The sequence below is a fragment of the Gopherus evgoodei genome, unplaced genomic scaffold (assembly GCF_007399415.2).
Source record: "Gopherus evgoodei ecotype Sinaloan lineage unplaced genomic scaffold, rGopEvg1_v1.p scaffold_63_arrow_ctg1, whole genome shotgun sequence".
NCBI classification, from domain to species: domain Eukaryota; kingdom Metazoa; phylum Chordata; order Testudines; family Testudinidae; genus Gopherus; species Gopherus evgoodei.
In genome coordinates this window covers 408,650-433,418 of record NW_022060084.1, presented here as the reverse complement: position 1 = coordinate 433,418, position 24,769 = coordinate 408,650, and the positions used below count along the sequence as shown (strand labels likewise).

The following is a 24,769-nucleotide window of genomic DNA, read 5'->3' as shown; positions in this document are numbered from 1 at the left end:
ATCTGAGGAAGTGGGTATTCACCCACGAAAGCTCATGCTCCAAAACGTCTGTTAGTCTATAAGGTGCCACAGGATTCTTTGCTGCTTTTACAGATCCAGACTAACATGGCTACCCCTCTGATACGTGGTAACAGAACTGGTTTGTAACAGGTTTGTCTTTCACATTCTTCTGTCAGGCTTGCTGGCAGACTTGTCTGAGGATCTGACAGAGGCAAAGTACAGGGACTACCCAGAAGAACATAGGCAAACCAGAATCACTCCTCTCCTGCAGCAATGGGTTGGCTGGAAGCATCAAACTGGCAGCTTCACGTTTCCTTGATCGTGCTACTCTCCATGCACATGAAGGGTAAGGAGAAAAAAGTGTTCCGCAATGTAATTCTAACAGGGTGGTGAGCTGAAAGATAAAAGGTAACTGTTCAATTTTATTATGAAAGGAAACGTTTAGTATGGAGAATCACAGCTTACAACTCTCCAAACCACAGTGCAGTCTGGAAAAGTACAGCATTTTAGCTGTCAGTATGGCACTCCTCCTGCCACACACCCCAAAGGATTTTCTTGCGCACCCCACTTTGGAGACCACTGTATGAAACAGTTCAGTGTTCTGTGATGTACCTACAATCCTTCAGTACTGGACATGTGGTTTGTTTGAGAGTATTTTTTTTTTTTGGTGCTTTAGGAAATCTTACTCTGGCTTCCTAATAGGACATGATACAGTTAAACCAAATGGCCAGAAGAAACAGTAGAAGTACCTTTGTAGAGTCAATTTGCTCTCAAAGATTGAATGTGTGGTAGGAAGGTAATAATCAGTAGGAGAAAATTAACTTAATGAGTCTGCTCTGTGCACCGAGCCCAAATAAAACTGTGGATCCCAACACCCTGAACTATGGTGAAGTTCAGCTCAAGGTCCCACCTTCCCTGATGACAACTAGCTTGGAATATGGTTCTTAACTGAGTGATTTGGACCAATCTCCAGTTTATATTGGGGAAACTGTTTATGAAGCATAGACGCCATCTTACTTCTTAAAACTCTGTGTAGTAATTGAGTAAATCTTGCTAAGTTAAGCTGAAGCTTCAAAATTCAGTTCTGTATCTTGGTTAAAAGTACCGCGTTAAAACTGCCCAATATGGAACCTGAGTGAGGTTATGTCTGACATTTTATTTTTCCTCAATTCTTTTTAAAGGTTGGGGATACAAATGCAAACTGTGCTTCCTGTCAAACAGAGTAAATCAGTACCACTTGCTCTTGAATTTACCCATTTTTTCAGCCAGAGATTTGTTTTGTACCTCAGCACTCACTAACTACTTACAGATTCTTTTCCTTGCTTGGTGTTTCCACACAGTCAGTTCAGAGGATGGTTATAGTAGGAGGTAAAAGAATGAGACTTTTATTGCATGTCAAAAGCAGCATCCTTGTTCAGCATGTGTGTGGTTAGCCCCACAGGAGCTTCAGGCAGTTCAATTCACTCCCTATTTGGCAGCTAACCAGTACACTAATTTATACTGTTAGTTATTCAGTTACATAAAACACTGACTTGCTGGTTGGCCTGGTGACTTGGCAGGGTGGCATTTGCCTCAGAGGAGTTAAAATTCTTGCAAATGGTTGAGCAGCTCATTCGGCAAAATATGGAAATTTCAGCGCATCACTGAAGTCCATGAGACTTTTGGGCATCGGGTTTCACTTTCCCATCAAATAACTCAGCACACTGTGTTGGTGTTTTCTGGCGGGATGAACTGATGCACCCACCCAACCCTCGCTGGGTACAGCTTAGGTCAGGATAAGTTCTTCTTCGAGTGATTGCTCATATCCATTCCAGTTAGGTGTGTGCGCCGCGCGTGCACATTCGTCGGAAAACTTTTACCCTAGCAACTCAGTGGGCTGGCAGGTCGCCCCCTAGAGTGGCACCGTCATGGTGCTCGATATATACCCCTGCCGGCCCACCCGCTCCTCAGTTCCTTCTTACCGCCAGTGTCGGTCGTTGGAACAGTGGAGCGCGGCATAGCTGACCTCCACTTCCCTAGCTACTCGTAGTTCTCGTATATAGTTATGCAGTTATAATCCTTTTATATATATATTTGTATAGTTATACGTTTTTTTTCTTTGCTAACATAGTTAGTTTAGTAATAGTTAGCGTGGTTCAGGAAGTAGCCCCTCCCATGAACCCGGTGCCGGAGCCAATGCACGGCTCACCGGGTTTTAAAATGGGCTCGGCCTGCCAGAAGCCGATGCCGAAGGGAGATCCACACGACTCCTGTTTGAAGTGCCTCAGGGAATCACACTTGACAGCTAAGTGCCCCATTTGCAAGGCTTTTAAGCCGAGAACAAAAAGGAGCGGGACTTTCACTTACCCCTCCACCTTTGGCGCCGAGCGATGATCAAGCGGCTGGCAGAAGCGCCTCCTCGGCACTGGACCCCGCCGGTAGTGCCAAGGCCTTTCGGCACCGGCCGTCGCCGGCACCGAAGTCGACTCGGCACTGCTCCCTTCCTCCGAGGTCGAGAAAGCCTATGATTCCTGCTGGTGCCTGACGGCTCCCCGGCACGTGCCGTGGTTAAGCCCCCTGCTCCTGCTGCTTCCGTGCCACCTGCATCGCAGTCAGAGAGCTCGTCTAAGTCGGATTGCCCGGCACCGACACCTGCAGAGGCACCGATGACATCGGCACCGTCGATTCCAGTCCTCCAGGGCCATAGAATCCAGTGCCTGACAGCTCCCCGGCACGCACCGTGGTAGAGCTTACTGCTCCCACTGCTTCTGTGCCAACTGCACCGCAGCCAGAGAGCTCGTCTAAGTCGGATCGCCTGGCACAGACACCTGCTGAGGCACCGACGACGTCGGCACCGTCGATCCCGGTCCTACAAGGGCCATAGAATCCGGTGCCTGACGGCTCCCCGGCACGCGCCGTGGTTGAGCTTACTGCTCCTGCTGCTTCCATGCCAACTGCACCACAGCCAGAGAGCTCGTCTAAGTCGGATCGCCCGGCACCGACACCTGCTGAGGCACCAACAACGTCGGCACCGTCAATCCCGGCCCCACAAGGGCCGTTGAATCCGGTGCCTGACGGCTCCCCGGCACACGCTGTGGTTGAGCTTACTGCTCCTGCTGCTTCCGTGCCAACTGCACCGCAGCCAGAGAGCTCGTCTAAGTCGGATCGCCCGGCACCGACACCTCTGAGGCACCGACAACGTCGGCACCGTCGATTCCAGTCCCACAAGGGCCGTCGAATCCGGTGCCTGTCGGTTCCCCGGCACGCGCCGTGGTTGAGCTTATTGCTCCTGCTGCTTCCGTGCCGACGGCACCGCAGCCAGAGAGCTCGTCTAAGTCGGATCGCCCGGCACCAACACCTACTGAAGCTCTGACGACCTCGGTACCGTCGATCCTGGTCCCACGAGGGCCGTCGAATCCGGTGCCTGACAGCTCCCCAGTATGCACTGTGGTTGAGCCTGCTGTTCCCTCCACGCCGGAGACATTACCAACGGCGAGGGATCTCATTGCCATGACAGAGTCGATGCTGCCTGACCCCGGCACCGCCGGTGTGGGTAATACAGTCTCTTCATATGACCGTCCTCTTTCAGCACAGCAGAGCGGCACCGTTCATGATCACGGTCCCGCAGACACTCCAGGTCCCGTCGGCACACCCGACACCACTTGCAATCCCGGTGCTGTTTTCCTCATCGGTACTGGTCGCACTCGCCGCACTGGTCAGTATCCCGTTCGCCGACCCGCTATCGGCACTGTTCCGACTCCCGGCACCGCGACAGGTACCTTGACTCCTGTATCCTCTCCCCGAGCCTCGAGATCTCGGTCGACCTCCCGGCACCGTTCTGGTTGCAGGTCTGGATCTCGTTCCAGGTACCGGTACGCCTCCCGGTGCCGGTCCCCGGTGCCTAGTTGGGCAAGGTCCGATAGAGTCAGAGACTCTGCCCGTGCCTTCTTTTAGTACCTCCATGGCCATCCAGACACGCATCCGTGTCATCCCACATGCGCAGATCTTATGCTCAGGACCACGATTCTGATACGCCCCCCGACAACCTGAGGTGGAGGAGGTCCCAGAGGTAGAGGACCCGGTATGGGGCCCTCTAAGGGGTATGACTACTCGTCTGTCCGCTCTCCTCTCTGCTCACTAGTCTTTCAGTCTGTTAAGGAGAGGTATTGGCATGGCCAGCGGGCGCCAGAGCAAAGCAACAAGCCTTGCTTAGCTGCTATAATTATAGCACCTGGGTGAAGGTAGTTTAGTTTATGGAGTTTCTCCCTCAAAACTCCCACCAAGAGTTCGCTGCCGTCTTGGAGGATGGGGGAAAAAGGTACCCAGAGCGTCCCTCCAGGCCTCGTTGGACGCAGCAGACTTAGCAGCCAGGACTATGGCCTTAGGTGTCGCCATGAGGTGCATCTCATGGCTTGGGTTTCAAACCTCCGGCTGGAGCTGCAGTATGCCATTCAGATTTACCCTTTGTTGGTAAAGGCCTCTTCGCGGCAAAGACAGCCCCAGGCTGCGAAGCCTGATGGACAATAGGGTCCTAATGTGCTCTCTCAGCATGCATATGCCAGCGACCAAACGCAGGCCTTTCTGTCCCCAGCCGCCATACTCTGTGCCTAGCCAGAGACAGGACTTTGGCAAACGGCGAGGCCAAGGTGGTCGCAGACGAACGTCAGGACCCCTAAAGAGCCAAGGTCAAGGTCCCTCACAATTACCACTGGGACCAAAGACGAACCTTCCAAGATGCGCCTGAGGGCGATGTACCAGTCACAGGCCAGGATCCCAATTCCGCTTTCTCCTGGCGTGGCCCCAGTTAATTTCAGATCGCTGGGTCCTGCGCACGGTGGAGCATAGGTACCACCTCTAATTTGTTCCAGCCCTGTCCGCCTTCAGGGACCCCTCTCACGAGCAATTCCTCGTACAGGAGGTGCAGACGCCAACTGATGAAAGGGGCAAGGGGGTTTACTCCCGTTATGCCCTATTCCCCCACTCGAACGGAGGTCTCAGACCTTCCTAGTCCTGCACGGACTCAACCAGTTTAGGATAAGGTTGAAGTTCCGCATGGTATCCCTGGGAACCATTATTCCATCCTTGCCTCCTGGGGGCTACTATGCCACCCTCGATATGAAGGACGCATACTTTCGCAACGCCATCTTCCCTCCGCACAGGAGATACCTCCGCTTTCTAGCCAACCGTCAGTACTTCTGGTTTACGGCCATAGTCGCCGCCTACCTTCGCTGATGTCGGATATGCGTTTTTCCGTATCTGGACGATTTGCTTATCTGAGGAGACTCCGAGACACAAACCACTCAGCACGTGGGCATCGTCACGGTCTTATTCACAGGTCTAGGCCTGATGATTACTATAGAGCAATCCACTCTGGTTCCCACGCAGAGGTTGGACTTCCTAGGGCTTATCCTGGTCTCCTACCTAGCCGGAGCCTGCTTATCACAACTGCGGTTTTAGGCGATGGCAACAATCATCCGAGGTCTGCAGGCTTTCCCAACGACCTCGGCTCGTACTTGTCTCAGTCTCCTGGGTCCATGGCTGCCCGCAAGTTTGTAACTAAACACGCCAAGCTCCGCCTCCGTCCTCTCCAAGTCCGGCTCACCTCGGCGTACCACCCGGACAGGGAGCCAATGGTTATGGTAGTCACCGTTCCCTCGAGCACCTTAGGCTCCCTAGAGTGGTGGCTAACTCCCTCCCTGGTGTGGGCAGGGATGCGGTTCCATCCGCCCCAGCCCTCACTGCCCCTGACGACGGACGTGTTATCTCTCTGCTCGAGTGCTCATGGTCACCTCCGAGCTTAAGGCCTTTGGTCTTCTCGGGAGCTGGCATTCCACATCAATGCCCCAAAAATGAGAGTAGTCCGCCTGGTGTGCTAGGGGTTCCAGTGGCAGCTGCGAGGCCGTGGTATCTCGGTGTTTACAGCCAACACAACGGCCATGTGCTTCATAAATAACCAGGGAGGGACATGGTCCTCCCCACCTTTTGTCAGGAGGCCATCCATTTCCGGGACTTTTGCATGGCCCACTCAATGGAGCTGGTGACGTCCTTTGTCCCAGGCGTTCGGAACGTCTTGGCGCTTTGACTCAGCAGGTCTTTCCTGTCTTACGAGTGATCACTCTGCCCCATGTGAGGCGTTCTGCTTTCCAGAAGTGGAGATGTTTCCTCACATAGACCTGTTCGCTCACCGCGAGAGCAGAAAATGCCAGATGTTCTGCTCCTTCCAAGGTCTCTCCTTGGGATCGATCTTGGACGCATTCCTGATGCCGTGGAAAGGCCAACTCCTTTATGCCTTCCCACTGTTCCCACTGGTTCATTAGGTCCTGCTCAAACTCCGCAGGGGCAGAGCGCGCATCATCATGATCACTCCAGAGTGGTCCAGGCAGCACTGATATACCACGTTGCTCGGCCTGTCAGTAACCGACCCAATTACCCTGCCACCCCACCCAGACCTCATCACTCAGGGCAACGACAGGCTTCGTCACCCGGACCTGCAGCCTCTTCGCCTCATGGTGTGGCTGCTGCGTAACTGAGCCAGGGTGACAGGAAGCCTTCCACCTGGTCAACGTACCGGGCCGAGTGGAAGCGTTTCTTCTACAGCTGCAATACGCTCTATCTTGCTCCTACTGAGGTCTCGATCCCCTCTATTTGGCCTGCCTCTGGCCTTCAGCGGCAGGACCAGGCGGTATCATCGCTGAGGGTACACTCGGCAGCCATCTCTACCTTCCAGCCAGGCTAAGGTGGACGTTCCGTGTTCTCACACTCTATGGGTTCGAGGTCCCTCAAGGGCTTGGAGCACTTGCACCCTCGGGTGCGCCGCCCAGCCCCAACCTGGGACCTCAACCTAGTTTTAACCAGACTTATGTCTCCCCATTCGAGCCATTCGCGACCGGCCTTCTGCTATACCTGTCTTGGACGACAACTTTCCTCGTAGCTGTTACATCGGCCAGACGGGTCTCCGAGCTCAGAGCTCTTACGGTGGTTCCGCCGTACACTAGGTTTCACAAAGACAAGGTGCAGTTATGATCGCACCCGGCTTTCCTCCCTAAGGTGGTTTCGGCCTTTCATGTTACCCACAGCTCAATGCAATGGGCGCAACCATTGCACTCCCTGGACATCTGTGGAGTGCTCGCATTTATATTGCGCTGACAGAACCATTTCGTAAGGTGCCCCAGCTCTGTCACGGTAGCAGACCAAAGGGAGGGCTTGCTTGTTTTCCTCTCAGAGGATCTCATCTTGGGTGATGGCGTACGTCCGCACTTGTTATGATTTGGCTCATATTTCCCCAAGCCACATCATCGTGCATTCTACCAGGGCTCAGGCTTCATCTGCCGCCTTGCTGGCTCGTGTTCCTACCCTCGAGATCTGTCGCGCAGCTCCATTGGTCCTCGGTCCATACCTTTGCTTCGCAGTATGCCCTGGTTCAACAGTCAAGAGATGCTGTAGCCTCTGTCTCAGCAGTTTTCATTCTGCCACATTTCACTCTGACCCCATCGCCTACGTAAGGCTTGGGATTCACCTAACTGGAATGGATATGAGCAATCACTCGAAAAAGAAAAGACGGTTACTCACCTTTGTAACTGTTGTTCTTCGAGATGTGTTGCTCATATCCATTCCACACCCGCCCTCCTTCCCCACTGTCGGAGTAGCCGGCAAGAAGGAACTGAGGAGCGGGTGGGCCGGCAGGGGTATATATCGAGCACCATGACGGCACCACTCTAGGGGGTGACCTGCCGGCCCACTGAGTTGCTAGGGTAAAAGTTTTCCGACGAATGTGCACGCGCGGCACACACACCTAACTGGAATGGATATGAGCAACACATCTCGAAGAACAATAGTTACAAAGGTGAGTAACCGTCTTTTATGTTGCTAGGGGTGTGAGAAAGCCACCCCCAGTGTGACATAAGTTAAACGAGTTAAGTGCCAGTGTGGACAGTGCTTCTCCTGCCAACATAGCTACTACCGCGTGCGTGGCCTGGAGTAATTAAGTCGACGGGAGAGCTCTCTCCTGTCAGCTGAGAATGTCTGCTCTAGCAACGCTACAGAGGCACAGCTGCATTGGTGCAGCTGCGTCCCCATAAGCTCTGTAGTGTAACTGTAGCCTCTGGCACCAAGAGAAGAGGCAATGAGTGCTGGCAAACAGGGGCTTGGGGCTTGTGGAGAGATTCAGGATGGATTAATCAGAGAGCCAAATATCATAAAAGTACCGTACATTTGTAATGTCAAGTGTATGTGTATAATCACTTGCCTGCACAGAGGACACAATCTGTGTCAACTACGGTAGCGTGTATTTAAATTCTGCATGCCTGAATTTCGCAGCTGGCTTGGGATTCATTTGAAAATATGTCCTTAAGAGAGGGGAGATGACACAACTCATGTCATGGAACTGAAAAAGAAATGTCTCAAATATAAATCTATTTCAAAAAGGCCTTGTTACTCTGCGGCACAGTCCGAACTGATACTGAATTTTACTTCTAGCCATGAACAACTAAAACACAATTAGTTGGAAGGGCAGTGGCACTTGTGTATTATGTCAGCGCAGTGTTTTGTAAGCTTGGCTCATCCGTGCCGTAATTATATTTTAATATGCAGATATAGACTCTGCTTTTTGGCAAAAAAATCCAGTTGCTATTTTGATTTTTGTACTTAGTATTTTCTCCTGAATCCAAGTGAGATGGTCCTGGATCACTTTTTAATTGGAATAGGGAAGAGGAGCTATGATGATTTATCAGTTGTATGGGAGGGACAGCTCAGTGGTCTGAGCATTGGCCTGCTAAACCCAGGGGGGCCATTTAGGGAACTAGGGTCTGGGGATGGGTCCTGCTTTGAGCAGGGGGTTGGACTAGATGACCTCCTGAGGTCCCTTCCAACCCTAATCTTCTATGATTCTATACTAATAATATTTTTATTTAGATTTCCTGCCCCATGAGCCAGACGTCTGAAAATATTTGACTGGAACATTTTAAAAGTTCAGTCCTTATCCACAAGGAACAGTGTGATATAGTCAGAAAACATGCTTTGTGAAGGCTTGTTGAATGAGGATTTAGTTTAAAAATCTGTGTTCCGGTGAGCCACAAAGAGAACATCTATTAATGTTAATTTGTTGCATATAGGCTGGATTTAAAAATCTGATAAATACATATGTAACCATTTTTAGAGATGTAGAAGCAGATCATAATGTAAATATAATTTATTTAAAAAAGAAAATAATATTAATCATCGCTACGGGAAAGTAGAGAATACATCAGATGCAGTGAATTTCTTGTGTAAATTGGTTTTAATTTCTGATTTTGCTAAGATTAAAAAAAAAAGAAGCAGCAGCTCTGTGACTCTGGGGAAGCCAAGTGTATTGTGCACCAAATGCAAATACTTCACAATGAGTTTTTGGTTTGGCTTTCGGGAGTTCTGAGTACTCAGAGCTCTCATGGGGTTGAGTGGGATGAGGGCCCAGGCCATTCATGTATATTCCATGGGTCTTTGACTGTACATTCCGTGGGCTTTTCTTTCTCTTTCACATGCATTACATTGCTGGTTGTATTCAGATGTTTTTCCTGATAGGGATAGTTTGATATTTTCTGCCATGGTCCATGGAGGTGAAATTGGAATGGGAGGGCTATAATCTCCGCAAATCCAAGTTTTCTCTGTAGATCAGTGGTTCTCAGGCATTTCACCATCAGGTTGCACTTTTATCAAAGCTTATGAGCTCAGAACCTTTTTTCATAGTTTGCTGAAGACTGTGTTCATTTGTGTCACTCAATGAATGAGGAGAACACTAAAGCTTGTACAGCCTTTTTAGCTGTTATCTGGACAGGTTTCCTTGAGATGGAAAAGCTAAGCTCTGTGTGCAGAGTTTATCCAGGTGTAGAGAGAGTGACCCAGTCTGAAACCCAAAAGCACCCTGTGAGTCCCATGAGGAGACTGGGCCTAATAGGGGGAAACAGCCCTATGGTTCCTGTCCCTCTAGCCTTTTACCCCTTCAGCCTCTGCCATCCCATTCTATCCTGATCACCTTCTTGCCATTAACATGCTGAAGCAGCTGCTTTCATAGAATATCAGGGTTGGAAAGGACTTCAGGAGGACATCTAGTCTAATGCCTCACTCAAAGGGGGACAAATTCCCAAATGGCCCCCTCAAGGATTGAGCTCACAACCCTAGGTTTAGTAGGGCAATGCTCAAACCACTGAGCTACCCCTTTCTGCCACCCCTTTGCTGCTTCTTTCTCTCTTTTTTTCTGCCCAGCAACTCCACGCCGGTGGAGAGAGCAGAGAAGGAAAGCTAGTCTCCCTGTCCTGTCCTTAGTTGCATCACAGCTACCCAAGTGGTAAGAAATAGTCACTGCAGAGGAAACTATGCTCATTGCCTGCAGACCTGCTGGAGGCATGAGAAAAAGTGTTTGGTTGGATCTGGAGAAACAGACCAGGAATCAAAAATATGAAAATGCAAATGGTTTCTGAAGATTGTAAATAAAGAAGTAAGACGAGAGTGTTTGGTGTGTGTGTGTGGAGGGGGTTATCCAGTGATGTCTAAGCTCCACGGGTCCCATATGAGAAGAGATTAAAGAGACTCAGAGTTTTCAGCTTGGAAAAGAGGAGACTAAAGAGGGGATATGATAGAGGTCTATAAAATCATGAGTGATGTGGAGAAAGTGGATAAGGAAGAGTTATTTACTTGTTCCCATAATACAAGAACTAGGGGTCACCAAATGAAATTAATAGGCAGCAGGTTTAAAACAAATAAAAGGAAGTTCTTCACGCAGCACACACTCAATTTGTGGAACTCCTCACCTGAGGAGGTTGTGAAGGCTAGGACCATAACAGCGTTTAGAAGAGAACTGGATAAATTCATGGAGGTTAAGTCCATTAATGGCTATTAGCCAGGATGGGTAAGGAATGATGTCCGTAGCCTCTGTTTGTCAGACGGTGGGGATGGACGGCAGGAGAGAGATCACCTATATAATGTTGTTATAAGAGTTGGATCTAGATGACACTTGAAAGAGATTACAGGCAGGGGAGGAGGGAGAAAATTAAAAGTAAGAATGATGGTTTTAATGCTGAGCTAATTTTTTTTGTCCTTGAGACTGAAATGCTAACTCTGTGTAAGTTTTTAGTGCTGTGTGAGAGAGAGTATCCCAGTCTGAAACCCAAAAGCACCCTGTGAGTCCCATGAGGAGACTGGGCCTAATAGGGGGGAACGGTTGAGGGGGATAGCCCTATGGTTCCTGTCCCTCTAGCCTTTTACCCCTTCAGCCTCTGCCATCCCATTCTATCCTGATCACATTCTTGCCATTAACATGCTGAGGCAGAGAATTCTTTGAACCCCCTGCTTCCCCCAAAAAAGACAGAGCCCTAAATCACCTCATGCTTGCTGGTTTGAGAAGGGATTAATAACCTCCATAAGGCTTGCAATTGTTCATCCTAAAGTGCATTTCTACTCTGTAGTTACTACATAAAACCTGGCACTTCTTTGCTTAATAGACTACACTATGTATATTTAAAGTAATAGTTCCTTGCTTTTGGTGACAAAAATAAGTTGGTTTTAACAGTTTGTTTGTTTTTTTAAATTGAAGGTAGTGGGGCTGCACAGGTACAACTGAGGGTTAAGTATGAAGCCACGTTTGCAAAGGTGTAACCAAGTACAGAATTTGTTTTACAGAATCTGGTACTGGTAATGATGCATCAAAAGCGGAGGGAGGGGGATCATTTGATTCTCAGCTAGGGTGACCAGATGTTCTGGTTTTATAGGGACAGTGCTGATTTTTGGGTCTTTTTCTTATATAGGCTCCTATTACCCCCCACTCCCTGTCCCAATTTTTCACATTTGTTGTCTGGTCACCCTATTTTCAGCTCCCACTTGAGGTTGTGTGGATGGCTGTTAGAAAATTTATACAATTAGAAAATTTGATATGGAAACATTGAGGCGCAATAAACATAAAACCCCACAATTACATTTTTAGAGTCACCTTTCAACTTAAAACTGCGCTTTAATCTCCAGCACAAAACAAAGAACTGTCTGAAAGTTTTGAGAGTAAGAAAAAAAATGAGACTAGTTCAGAGTCTTGCACGTCCCCCTCCCACCTGGAAACTTACATTTCTTCTTTCTTTTGTAGCCAACGGTGAGAGTACGGTACCTGCTCCTACCCAGAAGCCAATGTGGTGTCGCTGTAATCTCCACTGTAGAGCGGACTCGGTCAACAGCACCTGCAGGTTGATGGGACAACTAGTATTTCAGATATTCTGTGGGGGAAGGTTATGCACAATAATCAACCTTTTAAAACTTGGGTGCCTCAAGTTCGGCATCTAAATCGCTTTAGGCACCTTTAGTACAATCAGTATCAAATGAAATGGGTGGTGGGTGCTCTATAAATCAGACCATTTTTATTTAGGTGCCTAAATACAGATTTTTAGGGGCTTAACTTGATGCATTCAAGGTTGAACATTTAGGCCAATACTTGTCTTAATAATTTGCATATGAAACAGAGTTGAACTACAAATAGGTTATCAAAAAGAACAAGCCATAGCTTATGGATGGATGGCACAAATTGCTCTTCCCCTGTGCATAAGGACCAGCATTAAAGAAATTGTGCTTCTCCTGCAGTAGTGTAATGCTTTGCCTCTTTGGAGGGTTAGTGGTGGTTAGCGGGTAAATAATGGCACAATCTAACCCAGGATGTATATGTGGTTAGCCTCTCTTGTAGCAACATGAGGGGAAAATGCTGCTGTCAGATTGGTGTGGTGAATCTCAACTCTGTTCTCTTTTCCCCGTATGTGAGGAACTCTGAGTTCTGCTTCTGTAAGGAATGTGGAATACTGAAGATTTTGCTATTTAATGTTAAGTCCCTACAGCTTTTAGGCTTTCATCAGAGTCCAGTGGAGTATTGGGTATGCAAGAACTCTAGAACTGGGACACAGATATATTACTGTGACCGGACATTCCAGCTGGGTATGCAGTTCAATCTGTGGAGGTTACAGGGAGTCTGATATTTTATTAATACTGGACTACTTTTCAAGGCAAAGTGTTATAAAAGAACAGGATGAAAGGAATCTCCAAGATTGTTCAAGATATTGATAGAGATTTAGAGGGTTTTAAAAAAAAAACAAACCAGTTGCTTCTCAGTTCAACGCTATCCTGCACAGCCTGCAATTTCAAGACTTGTCAGATTTAAAAGTGCCAAAGCTTTGATAAAAGCCTTGGATAGTATTTTTCTGTCCCACTTTCCACTCCTCTTCCAAGTCCTAGCGCTCTGTCTAGGAGCAGCAGTTAACCGCTATTGCGTGGTCTTTTGTTTTTAAGGTTTAAAACTCCACACATGACTATGAGTTTGCAGGTTCTCTGCTGTGGGAATCAGTCATTTCCTGGTCATGTCTAAGGAGAGCCACTGTTTTTACACATACCAGCTTTCACAGCAGAGCACTTGTGAAGCAGTAACTAAAAAGTTGCAGCTGATTAGAAAATAAGAAAACACAAAGGTATCCGCTTCGGAAACATTCAGTTAGCTGGTGGAAGCATCCCCAGGAGCTAGAAGCAGAACCTGCCACCAAGCTAACACCTCATTAGCAGTGTAATGTGAAGTTTCTGAGGGTTTGTCTATACTTAAAGCACTACACTGGCAGCAGATGTGCCACTGTCGCATCTCAGAGTAGGCACTACGTAGGTCCTCCTGTCACTATAGGTAACCAACTTCCCTGAGAGGCAGCAGCTAGATCAACAGGAGATTTCTTCCATCGACCTAGTGCTGTCTATGCGGGGACTTGGGTCGGCTTAACAACACAGCTCAGAGGTGTGAATTTATTACACTCCTGAGCAACATAGTTAAACTGGCGTAATTTTCTAGTGTAGACCAGCCTACGGTGATAGCTACATTTAAAGTGCTGCAGTTGCAGTGCTGCAGTCTAGACTGTCACTACAGCAATAGGAAGTGAGGTTCTCCTGGCCCTGTAGTTAATCTACCTCATCTCCGAGAGGTGATTGCTAAGTCGATGGACGAATCGTTCCTTCTGTTGACCTAGTACTGTCTCCACCAGGGGTTAGGTCATCAGAACTACGTCTCTCAGGATGTGATATTTTCACACCTCGGAGAGACACAGCTGTGCCGATGGACGTTTTCAGTGTAGCCAGGAGCACAAGTCCCACAGAGAAACATCAGAATTTATTCAGAGTCCTTCGATGTCATACTTTTAAAACATCCCTTTAGTTTTACATCATAACCTCTAGCTGTTTTCAGCTATGTGTACTTAAAGCTAACCACTTACAAACAGTTAAAAAAAAAAGTGAAATACCAGAATACGATGTCATGTCAGCGCGAACGAGAGGGGAAATTAATGTTAAATTTATGTTCTGTTAACCCGAGTCTTCCGTTGTTAAACATTTGTCGCAAAATCATCCTTATTGGAGTCACACCTCTCTGGAGCTTTATTTCCAGTTTTAATTAAGGTGTCAGATGTTTAGTTTAAACCGGAGTTTACCTCACAAAACCTTATTCTCCCTCCAGCCCAGCACAACCTTTTGACCCCTGAAACGTTTTCATTTTCCCCCACCAGTTGCCCTTTCCTATGTCATCTGAACACAGTACTCTTTGTTCATTTCACACTGAGCAACGGCATAAAAGACGAAATTGCTAAGCCAGTAGCTGGAAAATGGAAGTTTGTACCATACTTCCTATACTATATTTCTTTGTAAAGATACCCTATGATTTATCAGCAATAAAGTAAAGATATAATTCAAAGGGGCCTCTTACCAAATGTAATATATAAGGACTCTTTTCAAGGATAACGATTTAATATTTGTACACCTCCCATCATTGTAGAACCTATGTCTGAGCTCCAGGTAACCCCGATTTTCCTTATATTTGCAGATTCCAGTTACTTTTTAATATTTTTTTTCTTTCTAAAATTTTCCGAACATAATTCAGAATTAAGGCAGAGAGATGCAAAGGGACCTCTGTATTGCGAAGGGTGCCCAGCTGCTGAAGGTGGGAAGGAGTGAGTGAGCGATAGAGAGACGAGGTGGATGAGGTAAAATCTCCTACTGGACCAACTGCCATTGGTGAAAGAGAGAGGCTTTCAAGCTGCACAGAGCTTTTCTTCAGCTCTGGATGGAAGGATACTAAGATGAAGGGGATAGCACTGAGAGAGATTGTGAGGTCACCAGTCAGCTTGACTGTATTGTAGTCAGTTCTCAAGAGACTTGGCCGAGCCTACCCTGCTAAACTGGAACTCCTTTTACTTTGGGATCCTCACACCATAGAACCTTTAACCATTTTCACCCTTCACTGTAGTCTGAATTCCTGTTTGCACATTGCAGTGCCTTAAAACAAGCAGGAACTTTCATTCTGCTTCTCTATAAACAATGTTTCTCCTTGTAGCGGGGTGGACTTCCGTTCCTGTCCTGAAGGGTTAGAAACAGCCCTGGGAGGGGGCTGTGGCTGGAGAAAGCAGTTTTTAGGCTGGGCTGATTGAGGGAAGTGGCTGCAGCTGGAGCCATTCCCCAAACAGACTCAGCTGGCCATATAAAGGCGGAGAAGCCAGGGGCAGAAGAAACAGTCTTCCTCTGCTTGTAGAGGGAGAAGGGCCTGGTTGCAGGGAGCTAGAGACAAAAATACCTAAGTGGGGCAGGTCTGGGGAAAGGCAGAAAGTCCAAACCCTAATTGCCAGTGATGAGCAGGCTGATACTGCTTGTCGACCACAATGAAAACCCAAGAGTAATGAGGGGCTACGTCAAGTCTCATCTCCCTGTAATTTGGAAGTCGAACAGAAAGGCCTGGATGACATGCAGTATTTTCCATGAGTGGTTTGTAGACCATGCCGTCCCTGAATTTAAGGCTTATTGTCAGAAGGAAAATTTGGCCTTAAAGATTCTCCTTCTGCTGGATAACACAAGCGTCCATGAACTGGACTATGAAGCCTTCTGCCTAAAGGTCAATGTCCTATTTTTGCCGCACAACACCTCATTGTTGCTGCAGCCTATGGACCAGGGTGTGCTGGCCACTTTCAAGGCTTATTACCTACGGAGGACATTCTCCATGCTGATTAAGGAGATGGCAGGTGAAGGAAAGCCCAGTGTAGAGGAGCTCTGGAAGTCCTACAACTTCATGAACGGCATGGAAAACATTGATCCGTCATGGGAAGAAGTCACTTCGCAATGTATGAATGGTGTTTTGCGCTATGCAGTGCTAGATGCTGTCCACAGCTTCATAGAATTTGATGCCATTTCTGCTTTCGAGCAAGGAATTGTCAAGTTGGGGAAGGATATTGACTTTGAGGAGGTGGAGGAAGATGATGTACAGGAGTTGTTGGAGTTTCACGCTGAGCAACTGACAAATGAGGAACTGATTGAGCTGGACCAACAACGGATATCTGAAGAAAGCAAGGACGATGATGAGGGTGACATAGGGCAGGAAGCCAGGAGTCTAATGACAAAGTATCTCTCCCATTTCTTTAGATTGCTGGGTGAGATGACGGAAATCATACAGAGGGGTGATCCTTTTCATTTTATGGTCTGCCAAAGTCTCCAGGGCTCTGTGATGCAGTGGCCTGCTACAGGGAGATCTATCATTCAAAGGGTCATGAAGGAGAGCAGACATCGACAAAATCCTTTTTAAAGACTTCTGCAACCGAAAAGCCAACCCAAGAAAACCCAGCCGCCACCCCTAGCTAAGTTTAGCAAAATTGGCATTGTTGTATCCTGTATCACTGTACCGTGTTTACTGTGTTAAAATGTTCTGTGTGTTTGAACAGTGTTAGTGGGATTCTACATTCTTTTGTTCAATGTTTTTGTGTGTAAAATGTGTGCTGTATAAGCCATCAGTGTAAAAAGGTAACACTGTTCAGGTGAAAAGAGCGTTGTCATAGGCGAGTGTGGTGAAGTTGTGAACACATCCAGCTCTTATTCCATTATTTCTTATGGGGAAAAATTCACCGGTATACGTCATTTCGGTGTCCACCGTCCTTTTCAAGAACACAACCCCAGTGTATATAGGGGACCCCCGTATTCATCATTCTGTCTTATACACGCATACTTACATGTAATATGCAGTGAACTACAGCATAATAGATGTGCTGCATGCTTGTTCAGATTGTTTTTAATGATGGAAAGATTTTAATTTCTGACACGGCTGAACAGTGCAGCTGGAGTGTGCTATGCACTCCTCTGTATATAGAGTGTGTTATAGTCACCCTTTGAGGATCTGTTCCCCACCAGCACAGCAGAGCTCTTCCAGGGGTTCTAGGAGACACTCTCTCTTCTATTCTCTTGCCCAGATCTCTGGGTGGCTTTCCAAGGGGTGAAGGTAACTTTTACACTGAAAATTCTCCCTCTCAAATCTCATTTTTCCTATATAAAACGTTCCCCTTTTAATTTCGTTCCACATTCTTCATTCATTGTCTCATGGGCTGAAGATTGTGCGACATTCTTCTATTGCTGTCTCCGAAAAGAATCATTTCCTCTATCCCTCAAAGTTTTTGATCTCTCTCCCCCTCTGCTTTCCATGATCTAACTTGCTTTGTCATTTTACATCAGAAGTAAAATTTTCACAAGCACTTACGTGACTTAGGAGCCTATGTCCCATTTTCAAAACTGATTTATGAGTCTATGTCGTGTTGAAAGTCAGTGGAACGCCAAAACTTCCTGAGTCTTATCTTTCCCTTAATAGCACCTCTTCTAATGATATGATTCTTTTCTTTCTCCTCCTTGTGTATATTGACTTTATTAGAGAACATCAATTGTTGACTTCTTTTCTTTTTCAGTTGATTGCAGTTCACTGTTTCGTTACTGTGTCCCTGAGTTACATTTACTCATTGCTTTGAATCTAAGGCACCATGTAAACAAATAAAATGTAGTATAATATAATATTGTATGCTAATGGATTCTTTTCAGTCTCTTTTCTTGGCAATCCTGTCATTCCTATCCTGAGACTGAGTAATGAAGTCATGGGAGTTGTTACCCAAAAGGGTTGTTGTCTTCCTTAATTTACTCATGCACCACATCTAAGTAGTATAAAAGTAAATTGTGTGCTTTTGTGAGAAAGTGATCTGTAGTGTGCAACTGGTTACTATTCAGATCCAGAAGTTAGTAACTTGTCCTGTTGTTGAAAATAACTGTGAAACAAGCTTACTCTGACTAGATTTCACACAGTTAATTTAAAAATGTGCCACAGCAAATGTTTGGTGTTTTCCTATCCGGCGTCCTTCTGTGCCACAGCTAATATTTCCAAATTGTGTTTATGCCTTCAGTGTGTAACAGGATGTTCCTCTTTCCCTACAACGTCTTTATTGGCATTTGTGGTTTTGTTTGTTTGTTTTGTTGAGTTTTCCTTTCTTTCAAGTAAAAAAAATAATTATTTGAAATTCCAATTTATATAAGTCTTGTAAAACCATTTAGTTACTTCTTCTGTCTGTTTCTCTTTTTTTGTCCTTGTTCATTTGTTCTTTTGTTATGAAAATATCTAATAAACATAAATATTCGAAAGAAAATAAGAGGTTAATAAAACATTATATTGCTCTAGGACTTGATTGTTTGAGGATAAGGGGCTATTTCTTTTTTATTATTTGTTTTATTTCTTATGATCAGGACAATTTTCATTCGTGTTGATAGGGTGTTGAGTCCCCAGAAAGTGATGAGAAATGAGCAGAGAAGATTTTCACTCGGATGCAGGCGCTCTTTTTGTTTCCCTGATAACATTCATGCATTTGACCTTCATTAGGGAAGGACATTTGTCACCAGCACCATCTCGCCATCTGTTAGTATACTTGTCCTCTGTTGTACTTGTTCTTGTAAACGGAAGTAAAATGGATCACTTTAGGCTTATAACCCAGGTAAGCAGTTATGAAGGATATTGATACGTCAAGAATTTGGACGCAACAGTGTTGCAGTTTGCAATATGGTTAAAGTAAGGAGGACCACTATCACTCTTAATAGTGTTTCATGGTCATTAGCTCAGTGACGGTGGCCTCTTCAGGTCTGCTTCTGTACAGTGTGTGCACACACAAGTGGGCCTGCTTTAGCATTGATGCTTTTCCTAAGATAGGCTTTGCATCACTGGAGACCCATCGATTAGGAGAGACCAATGGTTCCCAACCTGTTTACCACTGTGGGCTGCATATGCAACTCTCCATGCGTTATGTGGGCCATATCCACACAATATATAACTCTACCTCTATGGCCCTGAGGATATCACACGGGCCGCAGCTGTGCGCTGATTGGGCGCAAGCGGCCTGCAGGCCATGGATTGAGAGCCACTGGGATAGACATTTGTACAGAGGGGACAGGCCTTGGGTGAAGATTTTTAATTATGGGGGTTAGGGGTTTGTGTGACAATGTCAGCTTTGTGGCCTGGCTTCTTTATGAAGAAAAGTGATCAGTTTGTGATTGCCGTCTGTCTTAGTTAAAATTAAATCCAGCAGTGTATGCGTGCCAGGAGCCTAGGATAAGCATTTGTTTGTTTTGTACGTTGAAATAACACTGCGTAAATAAATAAGATTTTAAACGTGATAATAGTTTAGTCATATGCATTTTGTTACATTGCTGTTCAAAGTGTGTTGATTTATCAACGGTTTGTTTGTGGGGCACAGCATGTCCAATAGCAAATCTCTCATTTTAAAAAAAACCTAACTCTGCTTTGCTCTTTCCAATCTTCAGGACTGATGGCTACTGTTTCACCACAGTAGAAGATGAAGAGTCTGGAGGACATACAATTGCCTCAGGATGCCTACGCTTCGAAGGCTTAGACATCCAATGCCAGGTAAGAAAACAGTTATGATCAAGGTTTGGTCTGGCTATTGTGATAGTTTTCATCCAGCAACAGTGTGGTCAGGATGAATGCACACATCTGCTGCTTTGAATTTTGGTCATGTGGGGAATGTGCTCTCTGCACGGAATGCTGAGGAAATGGAGTCTGCTCCCCAAAACTCTTGCTACTTCTTCAGGCACACCGTATTGCTAGTTCACTAATGTTAGCCCCTGCTCTTCTGGTGAAACTACCACTCTGGTAATTCCATTCTGAATCTCTAAATTCCCCCTGCAGCTTCAATTAGGTAAGACATTCTTCCCTTCCTTTCCCAAACTGCTGTGTGCTGCGTAGCCATAAAAAAGTTGCTGTTTTCACATGCGGAGTTGTTGCGTATCACTGATGTGTAACGTAAGTCCTGTAGGTGTAGACAGTCCAGCTGGTACATTTGGGGATACACCTTTATGAAGGTTTTCTTGTTCCAGGGAGAGAAATGTGTGTCCATTTCAGGTACTGCCACCAGCTTCTCACACTATGTAGCAATTCTCTTTTGGGCTTCCATGTTTAACACAGAGAAATCACTCGGGGTTAAGTCCCCAGCTGTTCCGTGCAGACCTCAGCATGACGGTGGAGGCAGAACAGCCGGTGGAATGAAGATGACTCTGAGTACCTCTACACTGCAAAATAAAACAATAAAAGACCACGCCCATGGCAGCGATCCTCAGAGCCTGGGTCAACTGACTTGGGCTCTTGCTACCGGGTGTTGAATAAGGGTACAGGGTAAGAATAGCAGTGTAGACAGTCCTGCTCAGGCTGGAGTCCAGGCTTTGACATTCTACCCCTTGCTGGGTTTCAGAGCATAGGCTTCAGCCCAAGCAGAAACATCTGCAGTGCTCTAGTGTGAGCCCAAGTCAGTCGACCTGGGCTCTGAGACTGGGCTGCCGCATTTTCTTTGTTTGTTTGTTTGCAGTGTAGATGTATCCTTAAGTAATCTTTCAGCTCCCACACCTATATCTGGGCCTGTCCAGGGGGACAACCAGCTATTGGTTCAAGTTAGAGCAGGCTAAAGGTTGCTCTTATTTGCACCTGCTTGTAATAAACTCATAGGAGCCATTATTCCAGTAAATATCTCCAAAGTATAGTGCACTGTGTTCTGTCCCTCCTGCTCCCTCTTCATGCCCTTCACAAATCTATTTCGCTGGGGGGAATAGATGACTGAGTTGACTATGTTGGCTTTAAGCCGTCTGAGGATGCCCCTACATGAAGGGAATCATTCACTAAAGCCAAGATTTTCAAAAATAGGAGTCTAAAATGAGGCTTCTAACTGCTTACTAAATAAGTAGCCAGATTTTCCAAAATGCTGAACATCCTAAAGTCTCTGAATTCACACCTGACGTTAGGCATCTGTTTCTGGAAATCTTGGCCTTGGGGCAAAATTCTGTCTGCTTTGCTCTGGGAGGTGTGATGCTGTTTCCCACGTCAGGTCTGTCTCCTTCTCCAGCGCCCAAACAACAGTGTCTGTTTAAAAGAACCAAGTTGCTTACACAGTTCTCTGTGACTTTCTCTGTTGCAGGATATGCTCATAATACATGAGAGAAGAACTCTTTCTATTGCGTGCTGCAGAGACAAAGATTTCTGCAATGAAAACCTTCACCCAGCGCTGCCACCTCTGAGAAATAGCGGTAAGAGGAAGAAGAAAATATAGCCTTAAATCAGTAGGTCCATGTGCTTCTCCTAGAAAAGAAAAGAGAATTAGATGACCTGCATGGAAAAACAACTTTTTTTTGTATCGTGTAGCTGTTCTGGTAATATTCAGAAACAGTATCGTCTTGGTTGTTGCTGGTGTTTACCTCTGTTTGTATTCCCATCATGCCTACAGGCATCAGTCAAGGATCAGAGACCCATTGCCCTAGGCACTGGGCATAGTAAAAGAATGGTTCCTGCTCCAAAGAGCTCACAGTCTAGCTTGGGCTGGGGCAGGGACTATCTCTTACTTTGTACAGTGCTGAGCGGGGCAGCGGAGGTGACTTACCGAGGCCTCTGGGTGCTCCTGCCATACAAATATAGAATAACAATCATGAATGGTGTCACGGAGTATGTGGGGAGACCAGGCCCTGCACCCCCCACTTCCTGCGATTCACCGGGACTCTCAGCCAGCCAGTAACACAGAAGGTTTATTTAGACAACAGGAACGCAGTCCAAAACAGGTCTTGCTGGTACAGACAATAGGACTCCCTTTAGTTAGGTCCATCTGGGGCTCCAGGGAGATCCCTTCCCCGGTGGGAAGCCCAAGCCCCGTCAGGCGCCCCTCTCCATTTCCCAGCCAGCTCCAAAATGAAACTCCCTCCAGCCTCTCACTCAGCCTCTCCCCAGCTCCTCCCCCAGCCTTTGTATCCTTTGTCCAGGTTCCTGTGAAGAGGTGTCACCTGGCCTCCAACTCCCCTCCTGGGTTCTCATGTTACATGTTCAGGTGTCCTCCCTTCCCCAATGCAGCCAGTCCCAGCAAAACTCCCTTGCAACATTCCCAGGTCAATACTCCTCACTCAGCATTCCCATAATACAGCAAGAACATTCCCACTTCGTCACAAATGCCCTCTGTCATCTCAAAAGATTGTAGTTTGTAGCTACACAACAGTTTCTGAATGACGCTTGGGACCAGATCCTCAGCTGCTATAAATCAGGGTAGTGCCACTGAAGCCAATGGAACTAATGACGATTTATAGCCGCTGATAACTGGCCCTCTGAGAATAAGGTCTAGGCGTCGCCATGACCTCTGTGTTTCAGAGCTATAGAACAAACAATACAGTAACACTCTGCACAAAAGCATGTCCAGTTTGGGTTAGAAGTTGTACAATATTTGTTTTTTTTAAATACAGCAGTTCCTGGGTAAGCACGAGATTTATAGACATTGGCATAGCCTCCATGGTGCCCTATATAGGGGCCCGCCGACCCTCCACCTTCATACCGCCGGTGACAGCTAGCTGGAACTTCGCTTGCTCTTGCAGCAAGCCTAGCAGTGTCTCATTTAAGTGTATATAGTTGTTTCCTCTCTCATAGTTTAAATAGTTGTTGGGGGCTTCCCCCCCAACATATTCGTCGCCCCACTGGGGCATGCCCGGGTCCCCAGGGTTTAAACTCTGCATGGACTGCGTGAAGTTTATGCCGAAGAGTGACCTGCACTCATCCTGCTTGAGGTGCCTCGGGGAGAGCCACCAAAGAGACTGGTGCGGTATCTGCAGGGGATTCCGTCCCAGCACTCTTAAGGATAGAGAGCAGAGACTCAGAGTGCTCCTGATGGAGGCGGCTTTACAGCCACACTCGGATCCTAAGCCTGCCAATCCAGCGCCCAGCACCTCATCCTTGGTGCACAGTGCTCCGGCACCGCTAACGAGACAGGAGGCCCAGTCTAAGATCTCTAAGTCCCAGCACCGGAGAGAATCGGGACATAGAAAATCGGCCTCCGTATGGCACCGATCACCATCTCCAGTGCCTGCAAAAAAGAAGAGGCCGGTGAGGGACCGATCACCCCACCAGGACCTTAAAAGGCCAGCGGCATCCACGACTGCGGTGGGACAAGCCAAGCCACAACTGGACCCTCCCAAGGTCCCGTTGACTGCTGCCCCGGTGGGGGTGCTGTCGAGTCAGGACCGGTCTAGATCCCCGTACCTCAGTGAGAATGTGCATCCCCCATTGACGCCGGAGGCGTTTGAGGTGGCCTCTGACTTATTAAGCCTCTCGGTGCCGGCCTCCCCACGCCTGTGGAAAGAGCCGCTAGACACAGCCCTACCCCCGATTCAATCAAGGGGCAGGCAGGCCAGGATGTTGCCCCAGTTCCCACCTTGTGCCGCTCCGGCAGCACCGGCACAGAGAGAGCACTCCCTGGCCTCATGGCACCGCTCCCCGGTGACAGTGGTTACTGCTCCCCCTCAGTCCTCCTATTTGGAGACCTCGGACTCAAAGGCGGAATCCTACCGCTCCAGTAGATGGAGGAACAGGAGTTCGGCTTCTCAGGCAAGCTAATGACCTTACCCAGCGTAGTGGCAGCAGTAGTGGCAACTGCCGTCCCAGTGGCCGTTCTGGACTCCCTGGGCCTACCGTCAGTCCCTGGGACATGTGCATGGTCTGTGCTCCAGGTCTGTGTCAGTCTCCTCGACGTTGGTGGCTCTGGTGCAAATGCCTCTACCACCGGCACCACTGTCTGACAGGAGTGTGCCACAACAGCACCCGGCATCACCTAATCAGACAGTAGTACCGACAGGGACCATGTTTCCGATGCTGCAGGCACCGCCCAGCACGCCTTGTCATTTGGCATTGACCCTGGTACCGGCCACGGTGCCGCATCCTACATCTGCACCAGCCACGCAACCAGAGTACCATGTGCTGCAGAGCCCAGCAGAGGCTGAGGGTACAGAGGAAGGTCCTTTGCAGGTGGTCATCTCCTCTTCCTCGCCAGATGAGGCACTTGTGGCAATGTCAGTGGCACCAGCCCTAGAGGACAACCAGGTGCTTCAGCAGCTACTTAAGCATGACGCTCAGAGCCTGGCGAGCCAAGTGGAGGAGATCAAGGTGGATGTAGATCCGGTAGTGGATATACTGGCCCCCTCGGACCCATCTAGGCTTGCCCTACCATTGATCAGAATGCTAGCTGATACATCCCGCACCTTGTGGCAGATGCCAGCTTCGTTGGCCCCTATGGCCAAAAAGACAGAGAGAGGCTACTTTGTACTTGTACCCTACAAGGGCCATGCTGCAAATGTATTTCCCTAGTCTCCAGAGTATGAAGAATTCTCCCCCTATAGTCTGCAGACTCTGTTTAGTCTCTCCTGAGCCAATAGACAGTGACAGCTTCAACTGTTCCAAGCCACACCTTTAGAGGGAAATGACTGACAGACCCAGACTGCTAACAAACCATGAAATAGAAGCTTGGCCCCCTGAGCTGTCACCTCTTTCACAGAGAGAACTGGACTCCCCAGCGGGCTCTCAGTTTCAGCTCCTGGCACACACAGAGTGACAGTTCAGGTAGAAATCTGCTGCTCCAATGAGAATGATATGCTCTAGGTTTTTTTCCTGATA

At 47.5% G+C, this 24,769-nt stretch overlaps 1 protein-coding gene across 1 annotated transcript in view; it reads left to right on the top strand.

Moving 5' to 3' along the window:
• Positions 1-273: 273 nt before the first annotated feature.
• Positions 274-24,769, top strand: part of LOC115643598 (bone morphogenetic protein receptor type-1B-like) — a 36,068-nt gene continuing 11,572 nt past the window's right edge. The window contains exons 1-6 of the mRNA XM_030547610.1: positions 274-346; positions 2,285-2,288; positions 4,492-4,550; positions 12,083-12,179; positions 19,609-19,711; positions 21,270-21,378. Coding sequence (XP_030403470.1) covers positions 274-346; positions 2,285-2,288; positions 4,492-4,550; positions 12,083-12,179; positions 19,609-19,711; positions 21,270-21,378 — 445 coding nt within the window. The remainder of the gene's footprint in view (positions 347-2,284; positions 2,289-4,491; positions 4,551-12,082; positions 12,180-19,608; positions 19,712-21,269; positions 21,379-24,769) is intronic.